This window comes from Panthera onca, chromosome A2, assembly GCF_046562875.1.
Source record: "Panthera onca isolate mPanOnc1 chromosome A2, mPanOnc1 haplotype 2, whole genome shotgun sequence".
Classification (NCBI taxonomy): domain Eukaryota; kingdom Metazoa; phylum Chordata; class Mammalia; order Carnivora; family Felidae; genus Panthera; species Panthera onca.
In genome coordinates this window covers 120,314,246-120,337,940 of record NC_138340.1, presented here as the reverse complement: position 1 = coordinate 120,337,940, position 23,695 = coordinate 120,314,246, and the positions used below count along the sequence as shown (strand labels likewise).

Genomic DNA, 23,695 nt, shown 5'->3' with positions numbered 1-23,695 from the left:
CAACTTTCACGAGCTTTTCCTCCAGTCACCATATTCAGTAATTAGGTTTTGCGGCTAGTATAGGCCAAGTTCAAGTTTCTTAGTCTGAAGTCTTTTCCTCACTTTTGGAAAACAAATATTTCCTAAGCACTGTGTTGGCCTTCTTGTAGCGTCTCATAAACACCTCATGAGATATAAATTGTCCTGATTTTATAGATGCAGGAACCGAGGCCTTGAGAGGTTGATTTGCCAGGTTAAACAGTCAATGACAGAAGCAGAGTCCAGGCCTAGAAATGCTGACTTCAAGTCCATTGTACTGGCTCGTGGGATTTGTGCACTTAAAAAAATGTTCCTCGAAGCTTTATTCATTTGCAATTTTTATTTTTATTGTCCCTGATGTATTTGCTCTGTACTTTACTGTTCAGAAGAGCTTTAGAATTGTTTTAAAAATAAATAAAACTAAGTGACTTTGGGGGATTGGTTTTGGAAACTCTCTAGCCAAAATCTAAATATTTTAATCTCTTATTAGTTAATGCTATTATGATTTAGCCAAGAAGTGGCTCAGGCACAATTAAGTATTATCATGCCATCATTAATGTTTAATGCACAGTGTTTGGATTTAGAGACTATTATTGTAGTAACTGGACCTCCTGGTCCAAAGTGCCTGGAATTTGAGAGGCAGGCAGCTTACCCAGGCACACAGATCAGGCTGCATAGCTGGGACAATGTTGGAAGGTTTTCATTTGAATGAACTAAAAAAAAATCAACAGGTAATCAGTATTAATTTACCTTTGACGTCTAGTTAAATGTCACCTTCTCTCCCTTTCCTGTTTCATTTTTAAAAGAGAATTTCCTTATTTTGTTGTTCATAGGGACTCAGTTTGGGGGACAAAAATATAGTCACTTCCTAGGAAAAATGACATAAGAAACCAATAGGGCCAATAGGAAAAACAAAAAAAGATAAAACAAAACACTGGTCTGGAAATCAGGAGTCTGGTGTCCACTTTCAGGTTTGTGACCTTGAATGAGTCATTTTACCACATCTGGCCTCTGATTCCTTATTGCACAATGAGGAAGTTCACCTAGCTGTTCTCTGAAAGCTTCTTCTAGCTCTGAGTCCTGCTTTGCGAGTATTGCTTATTCCTATTAGACAAAAGCATGAAAGTGAATGTGCCTCCCTCCCTCCCTTCCTTCTTCCCTTCCTTTCTTCCTTTTGCATTAGTCAAACTAGGTTAACTGCTATTAGAAAACAATCTTAGTGGATTAACAAAATGGAAGTTTACTTCTTGCTTCTGCAAGAGACATGGTCCCCTGTAACTGCCCAGGATAAAATACAAAAAGTTGGGTGAATGCATAACATCGTCTCATCCACATTTTATTCGTTAAACAAATATTAATTGAGAGGCTAGTATATGTCAAGTGCTATAGTTAACATTGGAACATGACAGACCATTCTCTTCTTATGAATTTTAAAACTAGCCAGGGAAATTTTTTTTTTAATTTTTTTTTAACGTTTATTTATTTTTGAGAGAGAGAGACAGAGAATGAGCACGGGAAGGGCAGAGAGAGAGGGAGACACAGAATCTGAAACAGGCTCCAGGCTCTAAGCTGTCAGCACAGAGCCCGAAGTGGGGCTTGAACGCACGAACCGTGAGATCATGACCTGAGCCGAAGTCGGACGCTCCACCGACTGAGCCACCCAGGCACCCCTCTAGTCGGGGATATTATACGTGCATGTGTGTATGTGTGTAAACTATGTATATATGCAATATATATATGTAGAAAATTATTAATCCTGGGATTGAAAATAGTATCACAAGGTAATGATAGATAAGTTTTTTTTAGAACGTATACACAAAACATCATTCTCAAGACTTTGTGTGCGTATTTATGTATTCTGCCATTTAATCTTCACGGTAACTCACGGAAGTGGATGCTGTTATTATTTTTATTTTGCGTATTAGGAAACTGAGGCACAGAGAGGTTAAGAGGTTCGGAGAGCTAGAAGGCAGTAGAGCCAGCTGCAAATCCCGGCTGTTTGACACCAGAGCCCGTACTCAGTCTTAATCTTCTGAGAGCTTGTGCCTGACTGTGACAACGTTCCTCTAGCGGTAACTTTCTTCATACTTACTCATAATTAATTTGCTGAAAATTAGGAACTCATGAATGGGGATATATGAAGGCACTTTGTAAGCTGGGAAGCATTATAACACGGCATATTGCTTTCTCAAACCACACTTGGCCTCAAAGTCTTTGAAGGCTTCCTGTTGTCTCTTGCTTAAAGTTTAAATTGTTTAGTCCTTCACCAACTTGCCTCTCAGTCTCTATCTTCCCTCCTCTTTTTTTCCCTGCCACACTAGACAGATCACCTTCCCAGAATGTAATCCAAATATTGTCGGCCTTTTGTCTGTCCAGTTTCAGTACACCAACCTTGGGTATCCTGGGCCAGCACTAGGTTAAATCACCTCTGTCCTCTCCATACTACGGCACAGTCAGTGCTAAATCGATGCTTGACAAATTAAATCAAAGGTAGAAAAGTAAGAGGAAGGGAGAACCGTAGATAATACAAAATTTGAGGGGATCAAGGCAGACTCGGGTCCCCCCCTGCAAGGAAAGGGCAGAAAGAATGGTTTGCACAAGACATGTTCCTCTTGAAAGTCTTTATTCTCAGAGGCTGGAGATGGCAAAGGAACGATAGGAAACAGTGTGGCCACCCCAGTTCAGCCAGAAAGCTTGGCTTATGCCTGGCAAAAAAAAAAAAAAAAAATCTGTTCAAAATGGAGTTATTTGGTAATGTTGTTATTAAGGTAATTGAACCATACCACAAGACATCTGGAGAAGGGAGCCCCGCCTGGAGAGGCTTCACTTAATTACTTTGTACTGGGGGCCAAGTCTTAGCATACCTTCAAAGGAGAGCTAAGGAAATAAGCACACAATTACTCAATGTCTTGAAACGAATACAATGGAAACTTACATTGTGGCAGATGCCGCTGGGCTCCCAGGCTTCTATGCGAAAAAGGACCTCCGCGCCTTTAGGGTGGTGGCCTGTCCACCTCTGGGGATGGATGGTGGGGTCTCAGCCAGTGCTTCCAAACATTTTTCATGACTTGACACATGGAAAATGATTAAATTTGCACAGAACTCTGTGCTAACCTGGAGGGGATTTGGAGGCATCATGGGGCTTGGAGAGAATGAATCTATTACATTCTCTTTGTATCATATAATTGTGATAAAAAAATATTTAGAAAGATATGAATTCTTAAATTTAGTTAAAACTTCCAAATAAAATATTTTCTAGTTTTTTAAAATGAGAAACTCAAGCTTACTTCCACAAACCAAAAAAAAAATTTTTTTAATGTTCATTTATTTTGAGACAGACACAGAGTTCAAGTGGGGGAGGGGCAGAGAGAGAGAGAGAGAGAGAGAGAGGTGGGGGGGGGGGGTGGGGAGACACAGAATCCGAAGCAGGCTCCAGGCTCTGAGCTGTCAGCACAAAGCCCGACGCAGGGCTCGAACTCACGGACCATGAGATCATGACCTGAGCCGAAGTCAGACGCTTAACTGACTGAGCCACCCAGGCGCCCCACCACAAACCTAAATTTTAATGATCAGATTTTAGGGCTGGAATGATTAAATACGATTTCTCACCCAGCGTCTTTTTTCTTTTTTGACAATCTCTTCAAATTCGTGAAAACCATCACAATGTTGCTCAAACTGGCGACTCAACACAACCTAGAAACATATTTCTAACAATTCAAAATTTGTCATAGTTGAAATGACTTGTTAAGCCTGACATTCTTTTGACAAATACAATATTGAAGTTTTATGTCATAACGTGAAGGTATTTTAAATCTAAACCATTCACACCAAGTATGTAAACATCCTGATGAAGCTGTAATTTTCAGGACACACAAATGGGAATGTGTGAAAGCACTTTGTGAACAGGAAAATATTGGACCACAACATGTTGCATGTGGCTCATGTAGGCTGGCTGTTCTTAAAATGGTACATCCACTGCACCTGGACAGAAGTTTCTGGTATAGGGGAGGGCTGACATTGAGGGTAGTCCACCAGAGTTGTCCTGCCAGGAGCCCCTATTAGACTTCCCTGACTCCTAGGCCCTAATGACCACACTGTGCAATCTCTTTCTTGAATACCTGGTATAAAAACCTCTCCAGCAGGCCCCAGACCCCTGTCCTTATGCACCATGGCGGACCCCGCAGCCGGGCTCCAGTGCGTACCTCCGTGGCCAGCCTCACCATATTGCCAGCAAGTGCCAGATGCTTACCACCCGATGGGACCTCAGAGTATGTCACTGGACACCACTCCTCTCAGACCACTCCACGAGGTGTTCTGGAAGGCCCCATGTGCCTAGCCAGAGGCCACCAGCCAGAAAGGCCTTGCTATACCAAGAAATGACCAGATCCGTTTTATGTGGCTTAACTGTAACCCACGGGCCTTACGCAACACAGCACGCTAGTTGGGAAGCTTGGGTCTAAACAAGCATGATGATCCTGTTTCCCACTATTGCAGCCTCTTTTAAAGCGGAGAGTGGCCCGGTGACCTAACACTGGCCAGGAAAACACAATTGGGTTGGCCAGGGGTAGGGGTAGTTCTGGGATAGTTTTTGTTCTCCAGATTAAAGCACAGCAGGGAATGTGCCTGGTATTGATCCTTCTGCCTCCTTTCTTTCTTGACTGGGGATGTGCTCTAGAGGTTCAGTAGTCATCTTGTGATCGGGAGGGGAGAACCATGAATGGGAGGCCAAGAGGGCTATAAGCTGCTGGTGCTGACATCATGTCATTTCCAGATCAGTGCCAAGCACCCTACCTCTAGATTTCCTATTACGTCAGAAAGATAAACCCCTGTTTGTTACAGCCCCTGGAAGTCAAGTTGTCCATTATTTTCAGTCAAAAGTGCAACTTACACATTTTATTATGTACCTTAGGACATGTACAGAATGAAAGGTATTAGAGTTCTTTATCCATTCATCAGAGTATTTAAAACAGTTCCAGTTCAGGGAGCCTGGGTGGTTCTGTTGGTGAAGCATCTGACTTGGGCTCGGGTAATGATCTCATGTTTTGTGAGTTCAAGCCCCGCATGAGGCTCTCTTCTGTCAGCACAGAGCCTGCTTCAGATCCTCGGCCTCCCTCTCTCTCTGCCCCTCCCTTGCTCTCTCTCTCAAAAATAAATAAAAACATGAAACAAATAAAAGTAAATAAAACAGTTCCATTTCTAGGCAAGTATAATGCTAACTTGGTGAACGTTCCTTAAGAAGAAAAGTAGCGTGACTATCCTTCAGTACATGTAGCTTGTCGGTCTGGGTCTAGGGAACCACCTCTAACGCATATTCATGTGTGTGGAATGAGAATGGGCTACATCTGTTTGCAGTGACATTCCATCTCCTTTCCTCTATCAGTATGGCAGACGCTCAAAAGGCTGAAGAAGCTCTTCTGGCGGCTTCTCATGGTAGTTCTAGGAATAGAGCATCAATTAGACCTTTGTGGCTTCTAAGAAACCCTCCTAAACTAGCGTAAGCAAAAGGAGAGATTTATCAGATGGACCTTGGGCTATCTTATGATAAAAATACGCCATGAGGAGGGTCGTGGTTTCAGTGAGCCATTAAGAACTATTTCAATAGGAAATGACCATTTCCAGAGTTCTCTCTCTGCTTCTGCTGTTTTCCGCTTTATTTCTCTTTCTTGCTATAGACTGAGTTCCCTTACCTGGCAGAAACCTGGATCCTGGCAGGTCCTAAGTTTTATATCTTTTTGATTCCAAGCTATGAGAAAGAGAGAGAGAGAGAGAGAGAGAGAGAGAGAAAGAGAGGCTGACTCTCTAGGCCCCCTATCCCAGTATCTACTTGTTGGGGCTCCTATTCCATTGCAAATTAGAGGCAGAGTATTAGACTAAGAAGCTATGGCCAAAGGCTTGGACCGTGGAGTCTCCTGGAGGAGCCAGATGATGGAGTGGGGGGAAGAGAAATTTCCAGAGAAAGGTATGTTAGTGGCTATCTAAGTTCTGTAGCTAGTCACCACGGAAATAATTCCCACTTCACTCCATGTGTGTTTATACTGACAAAGGAGACAAGTGAGGAACAGAAATCTGTGTTTGTTGAAAGCCATATAGGAAATCAATGGTCAATTTGGTATTAAAATGAAAAACTATTCTTACTCTAGGTTGTTATATTCTTTTAAGGTCTTGTTCTAGTCTTCTTGGTAGCAATTCTTGTGGTTTTCGTGGAGGCTTATTGATAAAAGCTGCCCTGTTTCCTTGTCACAAAGCCTTCTTTCGTTCTTACAGTACCTGGAGGGAGCTTTAAGACAAGACTGTTTCTTAACCTCACCCTGGAGACATTACGCTGACCTCCTTACAAACAGAAACACACTGGAATCAGGTATGGAGATTATATATATATATATATATATAGCCATGATCTTTCTTGGAAAGTATAACTGTAATCAGTCAGGTTAAGCAAGAGCATGGGAAATCATGGTAAACATGACAAACTAAAATCTGTCTTACTCTTTTTGTTTAATGCTTATTTATTTGTGAGAGAGAGACAGAGTGTGAGTAGGGGAGGGTAGAGAGAGGGAGACACAGAATCTGAAGCAGGTTCCAGACTCTGACCTGTCAGCATAGAGCCCGACGCGGGGCTCGAACTCACAGACCACAAGATCATGACCTGAGCCAAAGTGTGACGCTGATCTGACTGAGCCACCCAGGTGCCCCTTTCTCACTCTTTTTGATGGTTAATTTTTATATTTTGGATATTATGGCTTACAAACTGAGCCATAATATCCAGAAAATTTCTTAGCTTTGTAAAATTAGTTTTATCTAATCTTTAATGAATATTCTGTTTCAATTTCAAGCTTTCAATGAAACAATAACTCATCAACCATTCATTCATTCAATCAACATTTGTTGACATCTACTCTATGCCCAACTTTGCATTAATCTCACTGTACTTTTTCCTCTTGGTATGTCTTAAGGGTAAATGACTACATTTCTATAGATTGTTTTAAAAATAACTACTTCCCTTTGAAATCATCTTCGCACTTCCTTCTTGGAAAGCCAGTTTTGCCCCTAGAAGTAAGAGCTTTCAATACATATAGCCCTGCTTCCCTAGACATAGTTGATTGTACTAGGATTAAATGCCTGACCCCATATGGTCAATCAGATTCTCTCTCCTGGGAAATTGGAATAGAAGGATGGAGACTGAATTGATGTTGGGTGTTTGAACTAGAAGACCAAAGATCTGCTGGAGGCTGAGGCTGTCATTTTGGAGGAGAAATGATGGGCCCACACAGAAACAATTGAGTGTACAAACCAGTTTGCAGAGACAGAGAGAGAAAGGGAGGGAAAGACAAAAGCAGAATCAGGAATGATATGGCCCAAGAGACAGACAAGCCAGAGAGATTAGTTATTTAATGACTTTTCGGAGTTGTTGGGATAGTTGCTACAGTACCAGGAGGGACTCCATGAGCTACCTCTTAGGTCCTAACAAGAAATCCACCTTCACTCAAGCCTCCTTAACAGGGTTTCTCTTTCTTTAAGTAGATTTACTCTAAGATTGATCCATATAAACAAGCCAATTTAAGTAGAGAGTACTCATTTAATGAGACGTAAATGTAGTAACAGTAGATCATGGACTTATCAGTGTAAATACAATACAATCAAGCTTAGATACTCAGAACAATTTTCTTGCTGTAAGATTAGTAAGGAGTTAGAAATGTGTGGTGAAAATAAGATCTTCCTTTTTAATTCATTAAAAAAAAAAACCCACGGGCAGATCTCTTTCTGAGAAAGAGCAAGTCACTTACAGGGGACCTTTTCTAGCCCATCGGGTCTATGTGGATTTATGGAAGATGGCTGACAATTGCTACGATTCAGCCTCCCACTGGTACAAAGAAATGTGATATAAGCAAAGACACAGTACCTGGCAACATAGTAAATGAAACTCAGTGGTTACTAAAAGATTCATGACTTAATTTTCAGGTTTAAATATGACCATTTTCAATAGTATTATTATGTTTTTCAGGTCTACTATCTAGGACACTATTTTTCAGATGTAATCATTTATTCATCCTTTCAGCCATTTTGAAAAGCCATCTCTCGTTGCCAAAAGAAGTGCTTCTAAAGTGTGTGAGTTCAAACCCAGATTCTGTATGTTTAAAATCAGTACTTTTTTTCTCTTTTGTGGCCTAATTTTCATGCTTGTTTTGATAAAATCCACATTACTGCCATGAGAACAGATCTCACCAAGTGTCTTGTTTTCAATTGCTTTAAAAGGGGGGGGGGGGGGCTCATCGTGCTCCAGAGTCTTATGATCTCATAGTGAAGATACTTAGGTTCCAAACCACAAGGCAGGTTGTTTTGATAAAACCTTGTTTTTGTTGGATAAGAAAATACGTAATGCAAAATTAAAACGTGATCCAGCAACCAACCAATAACCAACCACAAGAGCAAGTATAAGAAAAAAGGATGTTATGAAGCTCCAGGGACAGAGGCATGAAACACAGAATGGAGATTAGAGCTGTCTATCTTCAAAGTATAAATGTGGGATCTTAACACTTTTTTTTTTAACCAATAGTAATGGCTTTGAAATTGCAAACAAGGGTGGGATGGGCATTAGAAAGACTCTCTTGGGAGCCATGAGTGTAGTGAGTGGTCTAAATGTAAATGTAACAGATGGGATTGCCATTAGAACAGCAATCATCCTCCCCACCCAAATTGTTTTTCTGTCCCAGTTTCCAATATCCTGGCAGGCTACGTGGAAGACGACACATCCGGGTTCTTGGTTTTAAAATATGACTGCTGTGGTCACAGGACCAAGTGGTTGGGTTGAAGTGTTCTGAGATCAAGAAAGAAGACAGGAAGGAAACACAAGAGTATCCGCTCGACAGGTGTTTATTGTGTGCCCATCGTGTATGACTGCTCTAGATCTTGGGTCACAAGGGTGAACGAAACAAAATGCCCTTGTGCTTGCGGGGTTTACATTCTACTTAGAGGAGACAGACAATAAAAAACAACTACGTAAAATTGACCAAAGTCTGTTAGATACTGGTAAATGCTACAGAAAATAAAGTCTGTGCAAGGCAGGAGAGAATGAAGAGTGAGGGTGACATAATTTTATAGAGGATGGTCAGGAGAGGCTTAAGTAGCAGGGAGGCAGATGAGGAGGTGATGCTGATATTCGGGAGAAAACATTCTGCGTAGAGGGAATGAACAGCGTGTGAAAAGACTCTCAGGTGGATGGCTCAAGCGATGTTTGAGGAACTTCAAAAATACCAGTGGAGCTGGAGAGGTGTGAGGGGGAAGAAAAATGGTAGGACATGGGCTCAGGGAATTAATGGAGGGGCAGGTCATGGAGGGCCTTTACAGAACTTCGTAGTAAGGAATTTGGCTTTTGCTTTGAATGAGGGGAGAAGTCCCTAAAGAATTTTGAGCAGTGGAGGGACATGGTCTGACTTCCATTTTCAAAGCTTCACTCTGGCTGCCAGTCAGGAGAGTATTGCAGGGATCCAGGTGAGAGGTGCTGGTAATTTGGACAGAGCTGTAATGGTAAATCCAACATGATGGTTGGATTCTGGCCATGCCGATGGATCAGACATTGAATATAAGAGAAAGAGGAGAGTGACTAAAAAATTAACGAAAGAAGTACAGGGAAAGAAAGTAGAGGGAAAAGAAAGAGGAAAGTACAGGGAAAGAAGTACAGGGAAAGAAAGAGGAAAGTACAGGGAAAGAAAGTCTGGAAGACATCGAAAGGGGCTAAGACTGTCCTTAGGACTTCTCTGGAAGCCAAGCAAAAAACTCCAGGAGTTGACTGCCTGAGTGGCCAGTATGTGCTTCTCGGTTCCTAGAAATCCTGAACGTGAATTTATGCTGGCCATATTTCTTGATTATTCAAATCTGTTGACCCCCACGAGAAGTTGAGTCGTGTGGCCAACCCACTGTGCCTGTGTTAGACTGGTGGCCTCAGGTGGGACGTTGGATGGAAGAGGCAGTGAGAGGGTAGTGGTGGTCTGCGAAGGAGAAAAGCTCACCTCCTTTTGTCCCTAGATAATCACGACCCCGAAAGAGTAAGCGCTGGTTTACAAGGCATGAATGAGACCACGTGCAGAATAGATACCGTTATCCCCAAGCCCGAATTTCATTATACGAAAGTTACATGTGTTATTTGCATTTGAGTGCTTTATTATATTGGAATTGCAGTGATATTATTAACATTTGTACAAATGCACAAAATCTTGTCTCTTCTTGCTCCAAAGAGATGTAAAAATCTGACCTAGTTGAACAGTCTTAATGAACTCATTGTCCATTGATAACAATAAATGTGTTCACAATGCAACAAAAAGCTTAACATAAAATTGAACATATTAAATGCTGCAGCAAGTATTTACACGTATGTACCCCCAATTTTTTTTCTCCTTCCAGTAAGGAAGGTGGTTGCTTTACAAATAGACAGACAAACATAAATGCTTTGCTGTTTACAATTACAAACAACCCCCCCAGTCCAGAACTTAAAGTGACAGCACCTTTTTTTTTTTTTTTTTTGGGACTTCCTTAATTAGCACTTTGCATAATGCTAAACTTTTTTTTTTAAGTTCCATATTTTGGACAATATTTATGTTCCAATTATCCTAGAACATGGTGTTTGAACTGAGCCATTTTTTTCCAGGCCTTTTCAGAAGATCCCAAACCCTATGTCCTCTCCAGGGAGAACATTTCAAGCTTATCATTTCTCCAAGACAAACCTCAAAGGCAGAACTCCTCTCTCCATGAGGCAGGTGTGATTTAGCAGAACGTAGAAGAAAAGAGGGTGAGTAGGTCTTCTCTTCTACTGGCTGGCTGGTTAGGAGGGGTTCCTTCTCTGAAATGCCCTCCCCTACAGCACTGCTGATACCTTTCATGATCTCCTGTCCGTGACATTGGTATTCTAAGGAGACAACTAGAATCTAATGAGCTTATTGTGCATAAGATTTTAATGATATACTTAAAGCTAATTTATTCAGGTTCCACATTCTCAGTCCTGAGGCTAAAATGATTCTGTTTTTAAAAAAAAAAAAATCCTAGAAAGTTCTATAGCATGAAACTCAATGTAAGAAATCCTAAATGGCCTAAGAAGAGCTTTCTACATCCTGGCTTCTAATGAGCTAGATATTGTAAGTTGGCTGAAATGTAATAGCTGATCATTACTGATTCCCCTCTGATGATAAGCTTGGAAAGGTATCAGAGTGTGCCACGTAAGAATATTAATCTTTTAACAAATGCTGGCAATTTGGCCTTACCCCCCCCACCCCTTCAACTTGTGGTAAATAGTTTCTTTTTTTTAAAAATAGACAATTTATAAGGAAAAAAATATATAAACACTCTTTAAGCAATTTGGCTATAAGCATTACATCACTGAAAAACTCCACAAGAAATAGTAAAATATTTTGAGTTGGACATACACTTTTTCGTTTTCACAACACGATGAGCCTAGGGTTTTCTGTTCTGTTTTTTTTTTTTTCTTTGTTTTGGTATTGAATTTTACTTGTACGTTTATTGCTTCAGTGTCTTCTTGTCCTTTCTTAGATTATCATTGTAAAACAGAGGTGCTGTCCCTAATGACGTCACAAGGCAACATTGTATTTTTGAGACCTAGGAATGACACAGACAGGGCCACTGTTATTTCAGCAGCCTCAGAGAGACAATGGCTGGGACAACAGTCCACGTGCACCACGATGCACAAAAGAGTAAGTCTCCTGGCTCATTCAGGACACTTTGGTTTGGAGAATGAGATAGAAAATTCTTAAGTGTAGCTTAGCTGCTGCCTCACATCTGTTGCATAAGATAACATTAAAAAAAAAAAAACATGCTATGAATAAAGGGGTAAAGAATACAAACTGGCTCTTCTTGGTATTTCCGTAGCAGGCTTCATCTAGGCTGATGTGAGGAACCCGACTTTACGCAAATGTACCTGGTACAAATATTCTGTAAAGTATTTTAAACGGTGCAGCTCAGAGCCTTAGGGGGAGGGGGTGGGGGAGTTGGAAAGTGGGGAGCAGAGGCAGGTTTAAGGGCTCGGAGGGGGTCTGAGGGAGAACAAGAGAAACAGAAAGGGATCGAGAAAGCTAAAGTGCAATTTTAAAATATAAATTATCTTAAAAGCAGAAGAGAGACTCTAAATTGCTACTGCTCGCAGAGGCACAGTTTTATTCAAATTTAAATGGGTTGTTTCCTTTTCCTTCTCAGATATACTGCATAATGGAACTTGAATGGCTTAAAGCTAGGGCCCATTGTTTGGCAAAGGGCAAAAAGAGCACGAAGGAAGCTGAATAGCGCAAGGCATTCTAGGAAATTGGGGTGGGGTGGAGAGAAGCAGAGATGAAGTTGTTTTTACACTTTTACAAGAAAGTTGTTCCAGTCGTGGTTACTGATTCCCTTTAGCTGAACTCCGCTTCCTAAAGGAAAGAGCTTACTTTAAACATTAAGAAAAAAATAAAAAAAGAGAGAGAGAAAGAAATGTGAAAAACAACACTGTTCAGAACATAGATTAAAAAAATAACTCACAGAGCAATAACAAAATCCTTGAAATTTCTATGCACAGAGCTAAGCGAAACATTTCCACCAAATGATGGAGAAGAGCCGTTTGAAACCCTGAAAAATGAAGATATACACGAGTAGAGAAGTTTATTATGAACTAACACTTTAAAAACAAGTAGATCCTACGGAAGAATACTGTTCAAATGGAATGTTTTAAAATAACATTTATTAATAAATATCTTATAAAATTCTAAATTAATAGATTCCTGTTCAAATTTTGCTTTGGTCCTTGAATTCCACTGTATACACGCATACATACATATATATTTTCTTAGATGGTTTTTATTAACCAGAAAGAAGCACATTCTATTCCTAACTGGATGGCTAGTTTGAGAGCAGTTACCGATGCTTAAAACTCCCCAGCCAAAGGCTGGTCTTTCACCCCAGCTGGTTTCAGATTTTAACGGCAAACTCAACTAAGACGCTAAAGTTTACTTAACGGGCAACAAAAACCGCCTGCACATTCACCGTTGACGCCCCTCTGTTCAGAACATGTGCTGCATTTGGTTCCTTTGACGGGATAGGCTCCAAAGAGCATTTGCTCCAAGTCAGTCACCCTGATTGTAACAGTTCGTGCGGTGATACCACGCAAACTGCTGTCTCCCACAGGCCGCGTTAACCACTGGGACTCGCACACGCTGACACGGCGGGAGGAGAGAGATGGGTGGGGGTATCGAAGGGAAAACATCAGCTCCACACAGGCTTTCAAATGAGTATGTTCGCCCGTGGCCAGGGTTTCCCTATACCCGCCCTGGCATCGTGTTCTGGGAAATGTCTTCAGAAGGAACCCTTAAGATGTGGATGCCTCAATTTAGGGTCACCAGGTAGAAATGCCACCGGGTGCCCCTAAGCTGCCACGTCCCATCACGTAAGGCGGGGGAAGCGTCGCAGAAATGTCCAGGTAGGCTGGCAGTGACTTCAAAGGCAGACGCTGCCAATATAAAAAAAAACCAAAAACCAAAAACCAAAAAACGCAGGTGAATGAGGAGAGGCAGTGTTGCAGGACCCTTCCCTCCTCCGCATGGGTGCTCTGAAGGTCACTACAACGGATTTGTGAAGATATGGGTGCATGACCCATATCTAGATCGAGTGGGAGAGGAGAATGGGGCAGCAAAAAGATGTTTTCCCACATTGGCAAAAAATGTAGGGCAAGGAGGGATTTTCAGGCAGACTGATTATTCTACGGTCTGGTGAAGGCTGGACCTTCTGGTGAAGTACTTCTCCTGATAAGCCGAGTGTTGGATTTGACCAAGGAGCCTTTCTGTTCAGGGTTTCAAGAAGCCTTGACAACTAGCTGGCATCTTCCATTTACTGTATTTCCACACTGCTAATGAACATACCTAAAGGCCCCGAGCATAACAAGAAGACGGTTTATTCTAATTATACGTTGAGGCCCGTTTGCTAACGCGTGTGTGTGGTTGGTTTGCCTACTTAGCATAAAAAACAGACATAATTGAGCTCTATATAATGCACATCAGTCAAACTGTCAAGTTGCTGAATTAAGAAAACTCAGGCAAGTTCTTCACTACAGAGGCTTTCAGTTTAACAACTAAATATTCAATCAAGAGGCGGAGCAGAAGTAAAGTAAACCATAATTTTAGTGACAGCCCACTTTCTGGACATTCTGATATTACCAGTGGATTTTTAAAAAATCCATTTCGTTAAGTGCTATGCATGCAGTAAAGAAAAAAAAAAGTTATCGTTCACTTAAAGCAAGAAATAAAATAAAACTAAAAAAAATTGTTTTAATCCAAGCAAACATTTCAATGAGATTTTTTTTCTTTTACTTTTCTTTTTTTTTTTTTTTTAGAGAGACACATAGATGGTCCTAGAAAGGAGTTTTGAAAAAATTAAATTTAATTTCAGAATAGAGATATATCTTAAATATTTCTTAGGAAGCCAGTTAGGTTCAACCATTCAGCGGTTAAGGCTGGGATTCAAAACAAAACAACTATGAATTCAGTATTTAAAATACTTAAAAAAAAGATATGTTTGTCTAAAATATAATAGAAAATCCTTTTAATTTGCATTTCTTTTTTCTCTTTCTTTTTAACATTTTTAAAAATTTTTTTTTGGTTTTTTTTTTTTTTTTTTTTTTTTTTTTTTTGGTGTGTGTGTGTGTGTTTATTTTTTGTTTTGCTTTTGCTTTTGTTTTGATTTTTAGACCATATATCTAGTCATGAGTTTCCCTGGACACTCAAAACTTTCTTTTGAAAGCACTGCATACATGAAAAAAAAAAGGTTGATAAATACTGATTTAAAAAGTAAGTTATTAGATAAAACTGAAACTAGTTATAAAAATCATGCTTCACGACTCTCATATTTTCTTTTTTCTCCAAAATAGATTCTTATGCTACAGGGAGAGATAAACACATATACACACACCCACATCCACACATGTATCTTTCCCTTTTTTGAACTCTTATAAAAGCGACACCTTTTGTAAAATACTATTATTTAAATCCCATGAACACACACACACACACACACACACACACACACTCATGTTAGGACGTCAAGCATTCAAATGGAGATGAAACACCAGCACCTGTCTACACTGCTAGAGAGAAACATTAGCCCGTTACTTGTGAGATGTGATATTAGCACACATTAGCACAGTAGAATGGCTTGTTTCAAGGAGGCACAACCGTGGTTCGGGACTATCTGCTTTTTATAATGGGCAAGCTGATGAGAGTTGTTGAAAATATAAATCAGAATTATTCAGAAGAGTAAAGTAGCCATATCCACGGGATTCTTGCAGCAGCCAAAAAAGGCTTTGGCTGTTCTGGGGGTGGCGGGGGGGAGCTGAAAGCACCCCTATGGGAACATCAGGTTTTCTTTCTCTCTTTGTTCCTCCAGTAGAGCGTGTACTTTCACCCACCAGAATAGCAAAGCCAGTTCCATAGGCTTAAGAAAAAAAAAATAATTAATAAATCTTAGTCTATTAGCAGCTGATGATTGACCATTGTAATCTGTGTAGTGAATAGAGCCCTTCTGAACTATTATATAGTCTATGGATTTTTAGCCTTATAGACAGGCCATATAAAGCCGGTTGTAATTCGAGGGTGTGATGTTACAGCCCACATCGTAATTTGGACCTTCACAATCAAGGCTTATAGGCTCCCTTCCCTGGTGTCTCCACAGCTGGCATTCAACAGTGTTTCACCTATGGCTAAGCCACCTTTTATTTGTTCTGATTATTAAAAACATTAAATCAGGCACATGAAACCTCTCTTGCTTACCATTTTATAAAAAGCAAGAGATGAATGAACTCCAGCTGTGGGTCACAGGCAAGGGAAGCAATGGCTAGATCCGTATTTTTTTAGATTTACTTGTGTTTTTTTTTCCCTTTAGGCATTGTTTTCTTCTTTACCTGCAATGCTAAAGGTGGAAAAATAAAACAGAAGAAAGTAAAAATGAAGAGTACACAGGTGGCCCAGGAAAAGGTGGAAAAGGAGAGGGAGAGTGGAGAAAATTGGAGGGCAATTCAAGGAGGTGGACCAAGAGGAGGAGGAGAGGTGGGGAGATGCTTGGTGGTTTTATTTGGACATCAGTGGATCTCATCCTTTTTTTATAATAAGAGGAAGACAGATATGGAAAAGGCTCTGTGTTCATCTGGAATTCTGGCGACATCACAGCACAAACTCAACATGTGTTACGACATCATCAGACTCACCACCCAGTTACCTTGCATCCGTTTACGTGACATGTGGGCATGCCTCATTTTGGCTAAAAGCTGCGGTTTAACAAGATGCAATGTTTCAGGCAAAGGGTTGGACCGATAAGAATGAAACCATGTCTATATACAGAAGGAGTTCAGTTTATAAACAAGTTCACTGGTACCAGAAAATTGGAGAAAAGCACCAAAGCATTTCCCAAGCTGATAGATTAATTAATTGCATAACTCCCTTTTTTTCTTATAGAACTAAGTATAAAAGACGACATTTCCATAATAACTATAAAAATGAAAGCCAGTCTCTGAAGGGCTGAGGAGTCTTCCAGGTCTGAGTTAATTCTAAAAATGCCCTTAAAGGAAAGGACGCATGATATGCGACAGCTCTTCTTGGAGGCAAGGTCTGACCCAGTGGTGGATTTTAAAGGATGGGATTCAGGTCTGTTCTGTGAGTGGTGAGCTGACTGAGGGTGGAGCTTCCCACCACCTCGCTCACTGCAGAGGAAGTGGTGACGGTATTATGTTGGATGACCTGGTGCTGAGAGCAAGCTGGGACGGGGCTGGCGGGAGGACTGCTCTCCGGACCTAGGAAAAAGCACACACACGCACACACCAATATAGCTCCTCTTGGGCGGACCTGTGGCCTACTCGGGAAAACATTACTAGATGTTTACCAGAAATGGAAGAGTTTCACACGTGTTCTCCTGGACGTTAATTTCAAAACTTTATTTTAAACTGTTGTCACCAGCTATGCCTTCCCACTTTATAGCTACAAGCAAAGCCATGCTTTCTACACCAGCAGAATGATTTCACGTGTTGGAGTCTTGGTGTGTGAACGTCCCCATTTTTGTATTTTCAAGTAGCCATCCGCATATCAAATGTGGAAACATACTCACATGTGGTGGGAGAATCTGTGTTGCTCAATCTAAAAAATTATTTGAAAATGAATTGACCTTCAGCCATGAATCCTTGCTCCTCCCACCATCCCCCACTCAACTAGCATTTAACTTCTTGACATTCCAGATGCAGAAACTGGGGTCTAGAGAAAGGGGTCCACTTTACTTATTGGAACACCGAGACAAGGTCACTCACTTTTCAGCCCAGCAGCTCATATACCTTACGGCATTGGATGCAATTCACCCAATGCCTGTACCCCAGCCCCTGGATTTCTCTGGAAGGCGGCTAGCCCACTGGTAGGTGGGCTCCAGCAATTGATTTTTCTACTGGCTGCAGAATTGGAATTCGGTACAATTTTACAATGTGAAATGGCAGGGAAGGTCTAGCCAGAAATTATCAGGAGGGGCATGGTGATGGGCAGGGGTCAGAAAAGGGGGATGTCCCTGGTGCAACAGTCTGGCAGCCACTGAAGAATTCTAGTATGATTTCTGCCGGGGTGTGCAATCTACACTTTACTTTTGCTCTTTCAATAAAATCCAATGCAAAATTAGTGGCAAAAAAAAAAAAAACAAACTGGACACTGAGAAAAGAAAAAAAAAAGTCAATGACTTACTTAGATATCCTTGTGATTCTTTCTGCATGGCTGTTATTGGACAGTCTTTATGTGTTAACAACAACTGTTTCAGCTGGGCCACCTCATTTTTCAACATGGACACTTCATTCTGGAAAGAGACATATCAAAGCCATGTTGAAAAGACCAGAGAATACAAGTCTCCATGCATTCTTAACAGTGATATTGGCAAACTTTCCTGTTGTGTCCAAAAGACACTGAGGATGATAGTCAATGAGATTTGCCTGAAAACGTGTACCTTGCCTTTAACTTGGCCATCACATTTACCAGGGACTTTCTGAAAAGACCAGACTTGTAACTCAAGAGCTGAATCCTATTAAAAGTCCAGAGCACCCTCTTTAGGTGGCCAACTCTGGAGCCAGGTTACATGGGTGAGAATCTCCATTCCACACTTACTGGGGGACCCTAGGCAGGAAACATAAGCCAGCTGAGATTCAGCAATCTTGTATATAACTGGGGGGAAAAAGACCAATATAAAGTTTTTTGAGTTGTGAGGATTGAATGACGTAATATATGTAAAACGCTCTGAATATTGCCTAGCACAACACTAAGCAATCATTGAATTTAGCGAATCTAGCTGTTCATAATAACCATCTTCACACTGTCTGGTAAGCTCGGGCCAATATTCAGTATGAGAAGAGTGAATGTGACACATGCATTGGGAAGAACTGAGTGGCAGAATTAGTGGCTTCACATTGAAATGTCCTCAGAATAAGCCAACTCATCTACCATCAGATTTCCCAAAAGAATTTCCAAACGGGCTGTAGTTCAACAGAGCACATCCCTGCCGGATACCTGCTTAGTGGAAGGCATGGAAGCACGTAGAACAAATTGTTGATCTTCTACTGGTGGGGTGAGGTCAGCCCAGGAAGGGGGGCGGGCAATGAAGTCTTGGCCATGATTAAATGAATGTGATTGGTTCATTAACTAGTTTGGCTAATTTCAGCCTATGAACTCTGCCATCAATATCGGGGTGTTACGGATTGCGTGTGTATACGTGCGCATGTTGCTTATTTACTTAGATCAGTGCCTCAAATCTCCGCTTTATGGAGTAGTTCACAAAGACAGATTCATGGCTTTGGAGAATAATGTGCTTGGCACCACTGTCTACAAATATAGATGCAGAATAGATGGTTGATTCTAAGGTGCCTCCACTTGATAAAAGTAAATTGTAAACGTAGCACTATCTCAAATAAGCCATTTTACAGTTGTGATAAATAATACCCTCTCTCTGGCTAACGTTCGTTTGTGGCTTCCAGGCATTGTACTCCACATGTGGAGACTAAAACAAAACAAAACAAAACAAAAAAACCATGCACACAGAAAAGGGTGTTCTAACATTGCTGTCATTACGTTGCATCTACACTTTCAATATGAACTTGGCTTTCCGGGCGTGTATTTATCACCTAAAAAAGTAAGTTTGGGATTCTAGAAGTTAATGTAAAGAAATTTTTTTTGAAACGTGTTTTAAAGAATACCTCCCATTTCCGAATTCATTTGCAAAATACATTATAAGTAACCAAATGTTGAGTAACATAAGGAACAAAATAGTGAGAATCTCATCTACGAAAGCTTTTCTCTTTCTTCTCCAAATTTTACAAAATAAACATGCCTGAGAAATTAGCATTAATGATGAATAAATCACTTAAATGTGAAAATTGCATCTTCCACCTCTGAAGAAGTGTGGTTGGTAAAGGGGCCCGATCAAAGCCAAAAGTGACCGTTGTCAGTGGGATGGATAACTTTATTTAGAGGACAATTTATTTTAGCCTTAAGTACTAATTCTTTCCTCTCTTATTTTATGCCCATTTAAATTCAGACAGCCTTCCTTGCTTTTCCCAGATTCCCTTTGCTTAAAATAGCCTGTGTAAGAGAAAGTTACTTTTAGACCATTAAATAGAAGGCAACCCCTGGTTAAAAACGAACCAACCAAACAAAACGAAACGAAAAAAGGAGAAAAAGAAAACTAAGATGTGTGTGTGTGTGTGTGTGTGTGTGTGTATTTGGTCTCAAAATGAAATGTCATCTTATTCACATTTGGATTATAGACCTAGCCCTTTTCTAGAATCACAACTGCTAAGACACTTGTGTACCCTAAGGAGAAACTCTCAGCTGCAGTTAATGCAGACAATTGCTCGTAGAAAATGGAGTCAAGCTCCAATTGGTAGTAAATCCTGCCACACTTTTCTTCTGTGATCTAGGAAACAACAAATAAGGAAAGTATTTAAAACAAAACAACGGGCGCCTGGGTGGCTCAGCTGCTTAAGCGTCTGACTTCGGCTCAGGTCATGATCTCGCGGTTTGTGAGTTCGAGCGCCGCTTCGGGCTCTGTGCTGGCTGCTCAGAGCCTGGAGCCTGCTTCAGATTCTGTGTCCCTCTCTTGCTCTGTGCCTACCCTGCTCGTGCTCTGTCCCTCAAAAATAAATAAATGTTAAAAAATATATATAAAAAAAATAAAACAAGATTCTCTTGCTTTCTTACACTTCTAGAAGAAAAAAAAAAATCCCACCTGGTGGCCATCTTGGAGAGGTTGACCTTAGCCTCTGCTTCTTCCCCAGCTATGGCCTTCTCAGTCCCACCTTTTCTAGGCAGTGTTCGATCTCCCAGGCACAAAGTGTTCATTGCCCCTTCCTTAAAAAAACACTTTGAATTCCGTTCTTTGGGTTTCTACAATCACAAGGAGCTAACTGGCTATAATACTTGGCACACCCCAAATCATTCCACAATAAACCTTTTGCTTCCACGAGAGGCCACAATAAAACAGCACAGTGTATGTGGTGTCTTAGCCTCTAACCAAAGCCCCATACAAAATAGATAACTTAAGTGGCACTCTTTGTCTATGAATAGCAAAGCACTTCATTAGTAAACGAATACATCGTAAGTATAGAAACTGAGACCCTGGGAGGTTGAGGGTCTGTAAAAATGTAGGAACCTGAAGACTGCCATGATAACTGATCATCCTTTAAAGATAATAGGTGAATAATGACATATTTCTTCAAGTGATGTGTTAGCAATTATGTTATTTAGATGTTATGGTTGGAAAATGAATGCCAATTAATATTCTCCATAAAGAAGAAAAACCAGCCTCTTGTTTGGATCAGAAACACGTAATGATGGTGCTTATAAGGGCAAATTCAAAGTCTAATGGCCACAGAGGCACTAGAAATTCATGGGACAGCATTCCAGCAGGAAAAAGAGTTCTCAACAGGGATTTCAGAATAATAGGGTTTGGCCTCCCAAACCGCTACACCAACCTACTGTAAAACAAGACGGTTGAATTAGTTCTCTAGTTCTCTCCAGCAAAACGGTTGTTTAGCCTTTGAATGTTTCTGCTTTGCCTTCTGTTGAGAAAGCTAGACCTAATATTAGACCTAAGAGTCTAATGAAGGACTTGATCTTGATTTTTTTATTCATTAATTACTTTGGTATTGGCATCAGTATTAGTATTTCGTATTCTCAAATACGCTTATATTTCAGGTCTCATATTCCCTGAGGGAGACAGTTCTTGCACCTCCTGGGCTTCCAAGTCTTAGGGCAGATTCCAAAGCGATATCTGCAGTTGCATTTTAGTGCAAAACTTCGTGTCCATGGATGTGTCCATATTGTTGACAGAGTCTGCAGCGCCTTCATCAGATCCCAGAGGAAGCCTCTGGATTAATAAAGGTTGACAATCACTGCCCTAGAGAAAGCAGCGTGAACCGTGTGCTGTCCACATGCATAATCATCGTAGAGTCTTCATACAGACTGATAGAGAAAATGCTAGACTATATTTTTAAACAAAAATCTTTTTCAATGGAACATAAGTAGAATCACCTTGAATTCATTTTGGAAGAGAACCACCAGATAGCAAATGTTCCAGAACGCACGAAAGAAATAAAATGTTGCCTGCAGCTCTAGTAGGGAAATAAAAACCAGGCCTTCCGGAGGCAGTTTCTTACTCTGAATTACCTTGCTTTATGAATCGAGGCAAGTCACCAATTTTTTTTTTTTTCTCCCCTGTGCGGGTGATAAAAATCGTTCTAGGTCTTCACATAAAAGTACTTTGCTAAAGCAAAGTATGAATAATCAGTATCAATTCTCCTGCTGAAATCATCCCTTCATTTTTTTGAAGCGAGTTTGGGTTCGCTACGACTCTAAAGCAGTTGGCCGTTTAGAGAGGGACTGGAAGAGGCTAGGTGCAGCTGAATTAATCTGTTCTTTAACCCATAAGGTTGTCTGGGGATGAAAGAGAACCCCTATAGAGACATTCAATACCATAATAACAGCCTTTAAACAGGTACCCCAAGAAGTCCCTAATAGCTACATTTGCAGTTTGGGGCTTTGGGGATACCACTTTGTTAATATGATAAACCCAGAATGCTTTTTGGTGCAGGCAGTAGTCTGTGCCAAAAAAATAATTATCAAAATGGGCCCTACAGTAGAGCCCCTCCCCACTTTTTTTTTTTTTTTTTTGGTAGATTAGGGCTGAGGCCAGGTTTGTTTCACTCGAAAACAAAGGACTTTCAATTTGTAAGGCAACAGTTCCCATCTGGCCTAGTCTCTTGCCAAGTCCCAAACCTGGGCTCATGTGTCTAAAATTTCAGCAGCGACTTAGACCATGTGTCTTTGCACTAAAAAAGAAAAGCAATTATTTCCGTGGGTGACCAGATGATTTCCATATCATCTACTGCACACAAACAATCCACTGAGCACCACGGCAGTAGTTGATGAATTAATTCAGAGCTGATCTAAGCCACGCTGTCGGAGAAAAGAACGTGGGTTCCTTTCGCTTCAGAATTTTCTACAGTGAAAGACCCCAGAGCAGTGGGTTAGGTCAAGGGAAGACTTGCTTGGGCCATCATCCTACCACTTGCTGATTCTGACTTTTGGGAAGACGCCTCCTGTTTCTCCCTACATAACATGTCAGATAGGGCAGTTTCGAATATTTCCCTCAAATCTTATACCTGCGTTGACCTCTTGGGTACAAATTCGTTGTGAGACAAGGAAATTGAAGTCTGGGAGCTTGATTTTGTTTTCTTAGGTCTGATTTTTCCAATCTGAAACTCTGCAGCCCAACTAGAAGGTTCTATGCTGGAAAACAACTCAAAAGTGGCAGCGGGCCATCCGAGACCTTGGATATTCCGTTTGGCTGGAGTTTGTTTGCTTAGCACCTTCCATTTCTGTTTACTTAAAATTTGGCTCACTGGACCAGCCTCAAGAGAGACACCTTTTTCTTTTGACAAAGGTCCAGTAAGACAAGACGAAAAGGGTCATTCAAAGGTAGCAGACTCTGCATATCCTCTCCAGCATCCCAAGGCGAGATGTGGAGTGCTCTGCATCACAGAAAACATGGCATGGCTGTGGTTTCTGTCCCTCGGAAGCTGAGCAGTGGTTGGAAAACACCGATAATTTAGTTTTTTCAGAGACTGTCCCTTCCTTGGGCGCTGATTTAACAACCAGAAATATCGGTGCCTGTTGATTGGCCCAACAGAACTCTTTTTTCCTGGTTTTCAGGGGCTAGAATGCTAGTATCTTTTTTTCTTTTGCCAGGTATGGTTGTACATGGTGCAGATTCATGGAGTAGGGTCTCGTAAAGGGGAAATTTACCTAATGTCTTTTGTAAAAGCAGTAATATACAGGCGTATGCCAAGTCATGAACATATCTGACCGCAAAGGAAAACCAGCATCTTCACTTTTCCAGGATCTCTGCTATTCTCTCCCCCCTTCTCTCTCTCTCTCTCTCTCTGTTTTCAAGCTCCAGGACCACAGTCAGTAGGCCCAAGTAATTCTGCAAGGGCTCATTTTTGTAAAAACTGATTTAAACATTTGTTGGCAGTGTTATGTGCCAGCTGGCTGCTCATGGCTCCTTTATCTAAGGCAGTGGTTCTCAATCCCTGGGTGATTTTGCCCCCACAGGGGATATTTGACAACGTATGGAGACATTTTGG

The 23,695-nt window shown here is 41.0% G+C and overlaps 1 protein-coding gene and 1 long non-coding RNA gene across 9 annotated transcripts in view; one reads left to right on the top strand and one right to left on the bottom strand.

Annotated features, from left to right (window-relative positions):
• The window catches only part of LOC144614900 (uncharacterized), a 31,838-nt gene extending 19,176 nt beyond the window's left edge, over positions 1 to 12,662 (top strand). For 4 of the 6 annotated variants that reach the window (XR_013553201.1, XR_013553203.2, XR_013553196.2 and 1 more), the window contains 5 exons: positions 6,283 to 6,376; positions 8,021 to 8,124; positions 10,661 to 10,801; positions 11,557 to 11,717; positions 12,572 to 12,662. This is a non-coding gene — a long non-coding RNA (uncharacterized LOC144614900). Of the gene's footprint in view, positions 1 to 1,943; positions 2,091 to 6,282; positions 6,377 to 8,020; positions 8,125 to 10,660; positions 10,802 to 11,556; positions 11,718 to 12,571 lie in introns of all 6 variants that reach the window. The other 2 variants (XR_013553197.2, XR_013553200.2) reach the window with 1 other exon arrangement.
• CREB5 (cAMP responsive element binding protein 5) overlaps positions 10,147 to 23,695 on the bottom strand; it is a 399,683-nt gene continuing 386,134 nt past the window's right edge. For 2 of the 3 annotated variants that reach the window (XM_078441094.2, XM_078441099.2), the window contains 2 exons: positions 17,751 to 17,859; positions 10,147 to 16,825 (listed from right to left, as the gene is read on the bottom strand). In XM_078441094.2, coding sequence (XP_078297220.1) covers positions 16,662 to 16,825; positions 17,751 to 17,859 — 273 coding nt within the window. In that variant the 3' untranslated portion in view covers positions 10,147 to 16,661. The other variant, XM_078441098.2, reaches the window with a different exon arrangement.